Raw genomic sequence first — 12,779 nt, forward strand, 5'->3', positions numbered from 1 at the left:
CTGAGGCAGGTACCTGCTGGGGAGCCCCAAGGCCAGGTGGGCGGAGAGGGCTATTCACAGAGGGAATGGGGGGTGAGATGAGGATCTACTGGGGTCTCAGTGGAGAAGTGGAGTCCTGTTTCCAAAGGTCACCTGTTTGTTGGACTGAGCACAGGCGGGGCGGTGGGTGGCTGACCACAGGTCCAGCACGCAGTGGGGCAGCGGCCTTCTGTCCATTTGTACGTGGGGCAGAAACATTCGGCCCCTGTGCTGGCCCCTGGGCTCCCTGGAAGCCTTTCTCCTCTGGAGCTCGGCTCCGACAGGGCGCCTGCCCCCTAGTGGCCACGGTGTAGAACCGTGCTCTCACTTTCTCACACTTTGCACCCGGGGCTTCTGGGACATCCTCAGCCACACAGGGCGGTCTGTGGGAATGAGCATCACCTTTCACTCTGGATTAGAAATGCTGGTAAAGTCTGTGTGAGAGCTCGGGGCAGACGATGGGGAGGAGCAGACCAACTCCAGCGTCAGGTCCCTGTGTCTTGCCTGTCCTTGTAGCAAAGTGGCAGCTCTTGCCGTCCTGGGCCCTTTGGATAAGGGGGAGCCGGCAGCAGTGAGGCAAGCAAAGGATGCTCCCCAGTGAGAAGGCTGGCCACACCTCAGGGCTTCTGGAGAAGGATCCACTTGTAGCAGCTCTAAGCTGCGTGCACCACGTGACCAGCTGTACGTAAAGCTGCAAGACCCACAGGGCCAAAGAGAGACATAGACAGACCACCTCTACCATGGGGACAACGGGTAGCCCTTGATTGCTCTTTGTGCAGACCCTATGGGTCTCAGGTCCTTGTCTAGAAGTCAGGAGATGTCATCGGCCCCTGGTAGACAGCAGTCTTCCTTTGCCAGCCTCCTTGACCTCATCCCACCTTCTGGGGCATTTGCCGGCTTCTGCTGTGGTGCTGTTGGTCCAGGCTGACCCCTGACACATGGCCTGGTGGTCCTCACGGTGGGCCTGCCTCACGAGTGCCCCTCTCGTCAGGAGCTCCTGCTGGAGTTTGAGTCCAAGATTCAGAGGAGGGATCGAGAGTCCCGCCTGCAGGCCGACGCCATGAGCAACGCAGTCCTGACGCAGGAGCTCAAGGTAACCGGGCACCTCTCCAGTGCTGCAGTAAGAGCCCCGTCTGTGGAGGGTGAGTCAGACCAGCTGCCTCTTCTGTAGCTGACGGGGGTGCGCACAAGGAGCACCCTCTCAGAGGACAGCTCCTGCCATAGCTCCTGTCCTCGAGACTGTGGAGAAGCGTGCTCCCTCTGGGCTAACCCCCCAATTCCCCCCCTCAAACCCCATGAACTCAAGACAGGCTGCATCCCTGTGTGTGTCATGGCCTGAGCAGCGGCCTTTCCTGCCTGCCCTGGCAGCCCTGGCACCAGGAGGGGGAGCAGGCTATGGGAGGGGGACCTGTGGAGCCCTGCATGCTGCGTTTATGTCTGTAAGTGACATTCACATCAGGTGCTAAGAAACTGAATGAGTAGGATTCAGCCGGTCTCCTGCATGATGAGCTTGGCGCAGTCTGGCACCAAGGTGGGACCGTGGCTTGAGCCACAGGGCGCGGGGGACCCCTCGGATGTACCACAGGAGTGTGAGAACATTATCACTGTTTTAATTCTCAAACTTTAGCTTTTTTCTCTCTCCCGATTATGGCATGGCGGCAACGTTGTTGTTGTTAGGTGCCGTTGAGCTGGCTCCGACTCGTAGCGACCCCATGTACAACAGAACAAAACACTGCCCAGTCCTGTGCCATCCTTGTGATTGTTGTTATACTCGAGTCCATTGTTGCAGCCACTGTGTCAGTCCATCTCGTTGAGGGTCTTCCCCTTCTTGGCTGACCCTCCGCTTTACCAAGCATGATGTCCTTCTCCAGGGACTGGTCCCTCCTGATAACACATCCAAAGTATGTGAGACAAAGTCTCCCTTCTAAGGAGCATTCTGGCTGTACTTCTTCCAAGACAGATTTTTTTCGTTCTTCTGGCAGTACATGGTGTATTCAGTGTTCTGCTCCAAACCGAAACCAAACCCAGAGCCACCGAGTGGATTCCAACCCTACATAGCAGAGTAGAACCGCCCCATAGAGTTTCCAGGGAGCACCTGGCAGATTCGAACTGCCGACCCTCTGGTTAGCAGCCGTGGCACTTAACCACTACGCCACCAGGGTTTCCAGTGTTCTCCTACAACACCACAATTCAAAGGCATCAGTTCTTCGATCTTCCTTATTCATTGTCCAGTTTTCACATGCCTATAAGGCGATTGAAAATACCATGGCTTGAGTTAGGTGCACCTTATTCCTCAAATTGATATCTTTGCTTTTTAACACATTAAAGAGGTATTTAGCAACAGCAAGGCTGTGTCATCTGCATATTGCAGGTTGTTAAGGAGTCTTCCTGCAATCCTGATGCGACATTCTTCATACAGTCCAGGTTCTTGGTTTATTTGCTCAGCACACAGATTAAATAAGCATGGGGAAAGGATACGACCCTGATGCACACCTTTCCTGATTTTAAACCATGCACTATCCCATTGTTCTGTTTGAGCAACTGCCTCTTAGTCTGTATATAGGTTCCTCATGAGCACAATTAAGTGTTCTGGAATTCCCATTTTTCACGTTATCCATAACTTGTTAGATCCACATAGCCAAATGCCTTTGCATAGTCAATAAAACACAGGTAAACATCATTCTGGTATTCTCTGCTTTCAGCCAAGCTCCGTCTGACACCAGCAATGATATCCCTCACCCCACGTCCTCTTCTGGATCTGGCTTGAATTTCTGGCCATTCCCTACTGATGTACTGCTGAAACTGTTTTTGAATTATCTTCAGCAGAGTTTTACTTAAATATGATATTAATGATATTGTTTGATAATTTCTGCATTCTGTTGGATAACCTTTGTTTAGAATGGACACTAATGTGGATCTCTTCCAGTTGGTTGGCCAGGTAGCTGTCTTCCAAATTTCTTGGCATAGACATTTGACCACTTCCAGCATTGCACTCGTTGCTGAAACATCTCAGTTGGTATTCTGTCAATTCCTAGAGCCTTGTTTTTTTGCCAGTGCCTTCAGTGCAGCTTGGACTTCTTCCTTCAATACCATTTGTTCTTGATCATATGCTACCTTCTAAAATGGTTGATTGTCGACCGATACTTTTTGGTATAGTGACTGTGTATTCCTTCCAGTTTCTTATGGTGCTTCCTATGTTGTTCAGTATTTTGCCCATAGAATCCTTCAGTATTGCAACTTAAGGCTTGAATTTTTCTTCAGTTCTCTCAGCTTGAGAAATGCTGAGCGTGTTCTTGCCTTTTGGTTTTCTAACTCCAGGTCTTTGCACATTTCGTTTTAATACTTTGTCTTCTCGAGGCTCCCTTTGAAATCTTCTGTTCAGTTCTTATACTTCATCATTTCTTCCTTTTTGCTTTAGCTGCTCAATGTTCAAGAGCAAGTTTTAGTGTCTCTTCTGACATCCATTTTTTAAAATTTATTTATTGTGCTTTAAGTGAAAGTTTACACATCAAGTCAGTCTTTCATACGAAAACTTATACACACCTTGTTATGTACTCCTAGCTGCTCTCCTCCTGATGAGACAGCACATTCCTCCTCTCTACCCTGTATTCCCCGTGTCCATTCAACCAGCTCCTGTCCCCCTCTCCTTCTCATCTCATCTCCAGACAGAAGCTGCCCACATAGTCTTATGTGCCTACTTGAGCCAGGAAGCTCACTCTTCACCAGTATCATTTTCTATCTTATAGTCCAGTCCAATCCCTGTCTGGAACGTTGGCTTCGGGAATGGTTCCAATCTTGGATTAACAATGGATCTGGGGACCATGATCTCCAGGGTCCCTCTAGTCTCAGTCAGACCATTAAGCCTGGTCTTTTTATGATAATTTGAGATCTGCATCCCATTGTTCTCCTGCTCCCTCAGGGATTTCTCTGTTGTGTTCCCTGTCAGGGCAGTGATCTGTGGTAGCTGGGCACCATCTAGTTCTTCTGGTCTCAGGCTGATGTAGTTTCTGGTTTATGTGGCTGTTACTGTCTCTTGGGCTCATCTTTACCATATGTCTTTGGTGTTCTTCGTTCTCCTTTGCCCCAGGTGGGTTGAGACCAACTAATGGATCTTAGATGGCTGCATGCTAGCGTTTAAGACCCCAGATGCCTGTCACCAAAGTGGGATGCAGAACGTTTTCTTAATTTATTTTGTTATGCCAGTTGACCTAGATGTCCCCTAAAACCATGATCCCCAGGCCCCTGTCCCTGCTACTCTGGCTTTTGAAGCATTTGGTTGTATTCAGGAAACTTCTTTGCTTTTGGTTTACTCCAGTTGTGCTGACTTCCTCTGTATTGTGAGTTGTCCTTCCCTGCACCTAAAATAATTCTTGTCTGGCGTCCATTTTGCTCTTTTCTTTCTTTCCTGTCTTTTTAATGACCTGTTGCTTTCTTCATGTGTGATGTCCTTCCATAATTCTTCTGGTCTTTGGTCATTAGTGTTCAGTGACTCAAACCTATTCCTGAGATAGTCTCTAAATTCAGGTAGAATATACTCAAGGTCATACTAGGAAAAAGAATGGCAGCGCTTACCTCCAGTTCCTCAACTTGTCCCAATTGTGTCTTCATTTACTTTTTTTTTTTTTTTATCTTTCAAAGGTTAAACTGTTGAGGAAAGAGCTTGAGGCCTTGAAGGAAGCTAGTGCTGAGGCTGCGGAGTCTCTGCAGAGAGCAGAGACAGCCAATGAGGAGCTGGAGCGTGAGGTGGCGCTCAGGGACCGGGAACTTCAGGACCTCATGGCCGTGAAGGATGCCCGGTACGTAGCGTGGTCTGGGCCTAGGGCTCTACCCTTTCTACCTACTCCAGGCTGGCCTTTGCTTTGGTCCCTTATCTGCTCCGTGCGCTCACATTTACATCTTTTCAGGATAAAGGACTTGGAGGGCAAGCTCCACTTTGCGCAGCTGACCCGGGTGAAGGAGGAGGAAGCCTTCCAGAGGAAGTGAGCATCCCACTTTTGGGTGGCCCAGAGGGGGTGGGAGCTGGCTGTGCAAAGGGCCATGGTCCTGGTCGGCTGCAGACTCGCTGGTCTGGGTCAGCGCTGTGCAGAGGGCCGTGGTCCTGGCTGGCTGCAGACTCGCTGGTCTGGGTCAGCGCTGTGCAGAGGGCCGTGGTCCTGGCTGGCTGCAGACTCGCTGGTCTGGGTCAGCGCTGTGCAGAGGGCCGTGGTCCTGGCTGGCTGCAGACTCGCTGGTCTGGGTCAGCGCTGTGCAGAGGGCCGTGGTCCTGGCTGGCTGCAGACTCGCTGATCTGGGTCAGCGCTGTGCAGAGGGCCGTGGTCCTGGCTGGCTGCAGACTCGCTGGTCTGGGTCAGCGCTGTGCAGAGGGCCGTGGTCCTGGCTGGCTGCAGACTCGCTGGTCTGGGTCAGCGCTGTGCAGAGGGCCGTGGTCCTGGCTGGCTGCAGACTCGCTGATCTGGGTCAGCGCTGTGCAGAGGGCCGTGGTCCTGGTTGGCTGCAGACTCGCTGGTTTGAGTTGACTTTAGGTTCTGCTCAGGATTCCCTCAGTGATGACCTGTAGGCTTTTTAGTGGGTTTTTACTTTGTTTGTTTTCAGTTTTATTAATCAGTTTATCAATTTCGGATTGTAGTAACAAATTTCACTTTGGCTACGCAATCACCTTTTTTTTTTTAATTCCTGCGGCAAAGTAATTGGATAACGTGGCCTGGCAGTACAGCCAGCAAGGCCTCTGTGGTTGGCACCATAGGATATCCAGGGAGACCCGGTCAATAGACCGCATGGTGGCCCAGAATCAGGGTCACCCTGCCACAGCAGCTCAAGACCCCCACCCAACCCAAGACATGAGGGCAGGCCAGGATGGAGCGTGGCGGGGCTCAGGAAAGGGGAGGTGGGGCCAAGTCGGCTTTGTGGAGGGGTGGAGCTGAAGTACAGGTCAGGTCGGGGTGGGGGTCATGTGACGCCGGTTAGAAGGATGCCCCAGTGTGGGGTAGGTGAGGGGTCCTGGGAACCTGAGGGGCAGTCTCCGTGTCAGCTGCTACTATGAGAAGCATCCCCTTTTCTTTGTTGAAGAAACGCTACTGAGACTCTGTGCAAAGGTGTGAGGCGATTGTGAGAGGGCTGTGTAATGACGTGCGTGCAATGAATCACAGGTGTTTTCTGTCTTGTTGCCATGGCGTTTGTCAACACATGCAGAGTGAGAAGAAACACTTAAAACTCCGTCCGTCGGCTGCTTCTCAACTTGTCACCAGACCCGTAGCTGGAAATGCTGTCGAGTCTGTGGTGACACCCGTGGGCTGGAGAGCAGCACGTGGCACCAGCACTGCAGACTTACCATGGAGGAACTGTTATGGGTGGGTGTGTGAGCAGCATGAGCAGAGCGTGAGGGGCAGGTGTGTGAGCAGAGCGTGGCTGGTGGGTGCGTGAGCAGTGTGAGCAGAATGTGATGGGCGGGTATGTGAGCAGCATGATGGGTGGGTGTGTGAGCAGAGCGAGACGGCCAGTTGCGTGAGCAGGGCGTGGCCGGCGGGTGCATGAGCAGTGTGAGCAGAGCATGGCTGGCAGGACAGGCCTGACCCATCTGCGTGTCATAATGGGAGTTGTGGAAACACTGTTCTCCTTGTGTCTGGAGTTCTTTGTCATATGCGTCAATAGTTGGAAATAAGTGTACTTTCTAACGTGTTATAAATATTTATATGAAAAATAAAACCGTCGAGTCTCTCCTTCAGATGTACCTCTTGTAACCCCAGGACCCCGACCTGAAAACACTTGGACAGACAGGCTCCTCTCCACCCACCGGGGGTCTCACTTCTGGGCTGGGACTTCCTTCCAGCTCCCTGCACTCTGACCTGAACAAGTGTTTCTCAGGCTTGAAGAACTCTGGAAGCAGTTCCTAAGATGCCTTCACAGAGAGTAGAAACAGCAACCTGTGCTCCCAGCAGGGTGCTCAGAAAGGTTCCTAAATGGAGAGATAGCACACACTTTAACAAAAAATATGACATAAGACATTGGTACATAAAATGTAAAGTGTCTTGGGGCATACTTCCTAATGAGGTGAGGAGGTATCCCCCTTGGCCTCTGTGCTTACCCACTCAAATGGCCGGACTGGGGCGGGGGTAGAAGGGGGTGGGTGAGGAGGCTGGGCGGGGAGGTAAGGGGGGCTCTTACAGCAGATCTCCGGTGCTCAGAACTCCTTCCAAGTTACGAGCCAGAAACCACCTGAGGCCCCCTCTCAGTCTGCAGCTGATGGTTTAGTGCAGCCCTCCAGCTCTGTGAAGGCCAAGACCTGGAAATCAGTTGTCTGGTGAAGAGGTCTGGAACCCAGTCATTGGATCCGATCACTTCCTCAGTTTCTAGAAGGTTTACGTAAAAGGCTTTACCAAGATTTGTTGCAGGACTGTTAAATATACTGACATTTTTCCACTCAGAGACACCTGTAAAACCCATTCTACTCAGAAGGGGTGAGGAAACGGAAGCAGAGGCCCCCTCTCTGGGAAGATGGTGTCTGGCTAGGCTGGCTTTGCAAGAGAGTCCAACTTCATCTTCGTTCACATGAGTGTGTTTGGAGGAGTTTCATAGAACTTTGAGAAGCGTGTGGACTAAGCACGCTGCCCGGGACAGGACTGGCCCTCGCTCCGGTCAGTCAGCACCCATGTATGTTGGTCAGGAGCCCTCCCTTGAAGGTGGTGCTGGTGTCACAGCTGTACTTTAACCACCCACTGTCGGTGTCTGTTCTTGGGCGGGACGGTGAGCTCCGGGGGCAAGGCCCAGTGCCCGGCGCCAAGTACTGCTCAGTCCATGTGTACATGTGCGGAGTGTTGGGCAGGGGTCCTACACAGACAACTAGGGCACCTCACAGACGTAAGCAATCCCCTTGAGGACGTGACTACACGAACAGCTACAGCAAGAGAAAGCGTGGCTGATGCCTCAAAGAGCACAGGTGGCCTGGAAGTCAGCCGGGAATAGGAGCAGATGCTCAGGCCAGCTCTGTTCCAGGACCGTGGGAGCCCCTGGGAGACCCTCACATGCTGTTTTTTCCAGGCATGAAGTGCTAGACCGTCTGGCCAGGGAGCGGGACACAGTGCTGGCCTCTGTGAAGGAGGCGCATGTGGAGCAGCTGCGGGCACTGGAAGCAAGGGTGCTGGAGCTACAGGCCCACAGTGAGAGCCTGGAGATGCGGCTTCGCCGGGCCGAGTGGGAACAGGCCGACACCGCAAGGGACCACGATACTATTGTTGCCCGGTGAGCATGCCGTGCCCCCCAGCACAGTCTCCAGGAGGGGCGAGGTGGCTCCCTAACTCCTGGAGACACAGCTTGGAGGAGACAGTGGCTTCAGCATTTCCTTTGAAGACAAGGCATGTGTGCAAGTGTGTGAGTGTGTGCCTGTGAGTGTGTCAGGGGCCTGGTGTGAGATTGGGATAAGTTGAGCAAGCGAGACCCACATGTGGTTCATGGATGTCCCTTCTTTGTGCAGACTTCGAGAGGAGGCATCAGCTCTGAAGTCCGGCTGGGATGCGCAGGTGGCTCAACTCTCCAAGGAGGCGGTCTCCAAGGACCTGCAGGTTCACGCTCTGCAGGAGGATGGGGTGCAGCTCAAGGCCCAGTTGGCCCGACTCCAGCAGGACATCGACAGGTAACTATCCCAGGCGGTGTCCTTACTGAGCACCTCTGGGGCAGGCAGGGGCTACTGCTGAGAACGCAGCCCTGAACACCGCTGGGCCGGCCTCTGAGCATCCGTGGGGATGAGCAAGGGCGTGGGAGCAAGCTCAGAGGATGCCTCCCTCACCGACGTTTGACGTGCAGCAAGTGGCAGAAGCACAGGGCCGTGAAGAGAAGGAGCCGGGCAGAGAGGGGGCCCAGCGGTGGGGAGGCCCTCAGCAAGGCCCTCTGTGCACAGCCTCAGCCAGGGGAGGTGATGGCAGCCCGGCTGGGGTGGCCAGACAGGTTGGGTGAAGGACTGGATTGGTGCCTTAGAGATACCAGCCTGGCCTGGTAGGAGCAGGTTTGAGGTGCACGGGGTCCAGCGAGGGAGGGAGGGGGCGGTCAGCAGAGGGGAGAGAAACAGCCGTGATGGAGAGGTTAGCTTTTTTCATTGGGAAGATTTTATGGTTCCTCTGGATGCCCGTGGGGACACGGGGAGAGGGGTTGAGGGGGACGGGGAGCAGGGCAGGTGGCCAGCAATTCGGGTGAACCCAGGCTCCTCCAAGGTGCCACGTCCCAAGGGCTCGGGAGCTGAGTGCTGGGGTGCGGCCTCCTAGGTACAAGCAGCAGTTGGCAGCCGCAGTGGACAGGGAGCAGAGCCTGGAGCGGGAGAAGGTGCAGCTGACACTGGACTGGCAGTGCCGCTGTGACGCTGCTGAGCGGGACCAGTACCGCAGGTCCGAGGACCTGATCCAGGGCCTCACCGCGGCCAGGGAGCAGGTGTGTGTGAGGCCCACGACCACTGCCCTCATGCCCGTCTTCTCAGTGCTGTCTTCTGAGAAAGCTGGGAGGGGGGTTCCACTCAGTGGTGGGCAGGGGGCTGGGCTCTCACCAAATTACTTTTAAATGCAAAACAGTAAACCTAACTGAGCAGTTTAATTTGTAATGACAAAAACTACAGTCACAGAAATGTGGCCTACCCTGTCAGCCACCCTTTCACAGCATCTTTTAAATTGTTGTGAAAATATGTATAACACTACATTTGCCAGTTGAGCGTTTTTCTGGTATGCACCTTAGCAGTGTCAGCTACACTCATGGTGTGTATGCAGCTACCGTCTTTCACAGCGTCTTGTCTGGTCACACCGACTTCTGTGGTGCTGCCGACACCCCTACCCCCAGGTGCTGGAACACGTGCAGATGGCCCAGGGGCCCCAGTGCGCAGAGTTTCTCCCCGGGAGGAGCAGGAGCAGGTCACTCCTGGCTGGCCCTGCTCCCTGTGGCCCACACAGGAACTGCGCCTGCCTTCCCCCAGGTTGTGGCCAAACTCCAGGAGGCAGAGCAGAGGCTGTGTGACAAAGAGGAGATGCTGAAGGCCTTGGCCTTGGAGAGAGACCAGGCGGTGCAAGCGCTGAGGACGCACGGGCTCCTTCCTGAGAGGGAGGCGCAGGTGAGAGTGGTCCCTACCAGCACTTGTCTCTGAGCCCTCCCTCCATCCACCCCTCTCTGAACCTCCCTCCAGTGTCAGTGGGAAGCCAGGCCAGCCCCGTCAGCACCTCAGCCAGGGCACATCAAGGCCTGAAGAACTCAGCTTAACCTCTGAATCTTTATGACCCCCCACCAAATGCCATGCCCCAGCAGACAACAAACGAAGGGTCCCTGGGGCACTGCCCTGTGGCTCTTGGTCTTGCTTGGCAGGTACTTGTCCTGTGCCAGGGCCTGTCCCTGGAACTTCCCCTCTGCCAGCTTGTTTCATCTTCCTTGCACTCAAGGTAGTGCCCAGGGGCTGAGGCATAGGGGTGTGGTGCCCCTTGCCTGGGAGGATCCACAGTTTGCAAGGAGCAGAGCTGGGGCTGTGCCCCTCTCACAGCACAGTCACAGGGGTCAGGAGTCAGAGGAACGGCATGAGGCCAGGAGGGGAAGAGAGAGTAAGTGAGAATGGTTGAGAATGGTTCTAGGCAGAAACCCTATGGGGCAGTTCTATTCTGTCCTTTGGGGTTGCTATGATTTGCAATCAACTCGATGGCAGTGGGTTTGGTTGTGGTTTGTTTGTGGTTGGCTTTATTTTTCCTGCTGCCCTGTTTTAATAGGTGCATTTGCCCATAGCGAAGTGCACTGGTCAGTTGCTCTGACCAGTGAACACACCTTTGTGGAGACATAGGCAGTTTCCACTGCACCCAAAGAGCCCCACACCCTTCTGTTGGCACCACCTCCCGCCTGGAGGCCCCACTGCTCTGACTCCTCTGCCCATGGTTCACTGTGTCCCGGCATGGTTTGTGGTGGAGGGGCCCAGGGCAGGGTCCCCAGAGCACCACGGAGGCTACGTGCATGTAGGACCCTCCCTGACCATGTTAGGACTGTTCATAACGGTCGTCCACTCATTCACATGTACTCAGCATCTTCATCCTGAGGAGCGTGCAGAGCCTGGGCACTCTGTCTTCTCCCAAGGGTTCAGGCCCTAGTGCAGAAAGTCAGGTACCAGTCTGTGGTCCTGTCTTTGTCTGCCTGAGACACTGTTGAAGGGTGGTCACCAGGGTAGATGGAGGCTCCTTCGAACGGTGACACAGGTAGGATCAGGAAGTCTGGTGCTTTGGGTGGAAAGAGCTCACAGGGAGAGGGAGTAACTGGGGTTTGGGGTGCAGGAGGCCTCGGAGGGGTCAGGGCATGGCTGGCCTGGAGGGAGGCTGGGGCCTAGTTGGGGTCAGGACACAGGTGGCCTACGAGATCTGGGCATGGGTGACCTGGATCGGGATCGGGTGGCCTGGAACGTGATGGGGTGCGGGTGGCTGGAAGCAGGGTCTGGGTGGGGGTGGCCTGGAGTGTGATTGGGGCGAGGGTGGCCCGGAGTGTGATCGGGGCGTGGGTGGCCTGGAGCAGGGTTGGAACACTGCGGCCCAGCACACTGTTGCTGGCCATGGCGCCTTGGACAGGCCAAATAACTTGGTTTCTAATTAGAAATGGCGCTTCCTGTCCCGCTGCTCCCATGGTCTGTGGCGGACTGGGAGCCTGGGAGTGTTCTGCTTGAGGTCACGGAGCCCAGGGGTTCCCTGGAAGAGCTTTCTGGGCAGGGTGGACACACTTCCCAGCCCGCAGAGGTCAGCTCCAGGAGGACAGACCCAAGAAACAAGCCCTAGACGCTCGCTCACATGCTGTGAGCCATCCCCTCTTTCAGCTGCTGCATTTGTCAGCTCGGGGCTGTGCCCGTGCTGGGGGGCTTCCCTGAGGCTGTGCTGGGGCTGGGTGTCCACAGCCCAGCCTTGCATCCACTCCGAGGGAGGTGGCATCGGCCAGCTGAGAAGACAGACACGGGTGCTGCCCCCAGCCTGGCTGCTCCTGGCCCTGGCAAGCTTGTCAGAAGCCACACTACCGGCTGCTGGGACATGTAGGAGGGATCAGTCCCTGGGGGGCACATGTCGTAGAGCCCTGGAGGAGAGGAGGGACCGTCTCCAGCCTGTTGCTCTCAATCCTATGGTGCCCTTGGGGGTCACTGCCAGTGGCCTGTGCAGGGGTCAGGTACTGCCCATCTGCAGCCAAGGACACTGTCTCTGGGACAGAAGAAGGGAGACAATGGCTCTTTTTCCTTGATGCCCATCCCTTAGTTGTCTCTGGTGTATTTTCCCCCAGGTTGTCTAAGAGCTCCTCCCAAGCAGGTCTGGGAGGCTGTCAACTGGCTAGTTTCTTTGTTAAATAGACAATGGGCCTTAGAAATGGTTTGGAGTCAGGATCAGTCATAGCCCCACCCACCACCCCACCCAGGGCCTGGGTGGCAGGACCTTTGCCCATGGGGCTCTCAGGTGAGGCTGCCGTGCCCAAGCGGAGCACAAGCTGCCCTCTGACCACCAGGTCCCCAAAGAAGAAATGGAAACCCCCAGGGCATCTGCAGATGCCCGCTCTGGCTAACTGAAGAGAGTGGCAGGGCTTGGAAGCCAGGACGTGGGGAGTGTGCTTACAGGTTTCTGGCTGACAAGTGGAGTGTGGAGTGATAGCAAACCCACCTTCCTGCCCACAGGGCGCTAACAGCGAGGAGAGCACCCCGTAAAGCAAAGACATTGGGGTGGATGGCTGCAGCTAGTGGGCTCTTAGGCTCCATAAAGGAGGTTGATGCTCAGTTGTGAGCAGCAGGTGGGTCT

The 12,779-nt window shown here is 54.7% G+C and overlaps 1 protein-coding gene across 7 annotated transcripts in view; it reads left to right on the forward strand.

Annotated features, from left to right (window-relative positions):
* Positions 1 to 12,779, forward strand: part of FASN (fatty acid synthase) — a 132,780-nt gene that overhangs the window by 20,617 nt on the left and 99,384 nt on the right. For all 7 annotated transcript variants that reach the window (XR_010318257.1, XM_064270470.1, XM_064270476.1 and 4 more), the window contains 7 exons: positions 1,010 to 1,111; positions 4,657 to 4,814; positions 4,923 to 4,997; positions 8,053 to 8,253; positions 8,486 to 8,644; positions 9,270 to 9,432; positions 9,965 to 10,099. Coding sequence is in view for 6 of the 7 variants with exons in the window: in XM_064270470.1 (XP_064126540.1) it covers positions 1,010 to 1,111; positions 4,657 to 4,814; positions 4,923 to 4,997; positions 8,053 to 8,253; positions 8,486 to 8,644; positions 9,270 to 9,432; positions 9,965 to 10,099 (993 nt within the window). In the remaining variant the exon portion in view is untranslated. The remainder of the gene's footprint in view (positions 1 to 1,009; positions 1,112 to 4,656; positions 4,815 to 4,922; positions 4,998 to 8,052; positions 8,254 to 8,485; positions 8,645 to 9,269; positions 9,433 to 9,964; positions 10,100 to 12,779) is intronic.

Source organism: Loxodonta africana, chromosome 18, assembly GCF_030014295.1.
Source record: "Loxodonta africana isolate mLoxAfr1 chromosome 18, mLoxAfr1.hap2, whole genome shotgun sequence".
NCBI lineage: Eukaryota > Metazoa > Chordata > Mammalia > Proboscidea > Elephantidae > Loxodonta > Loxodonta africana.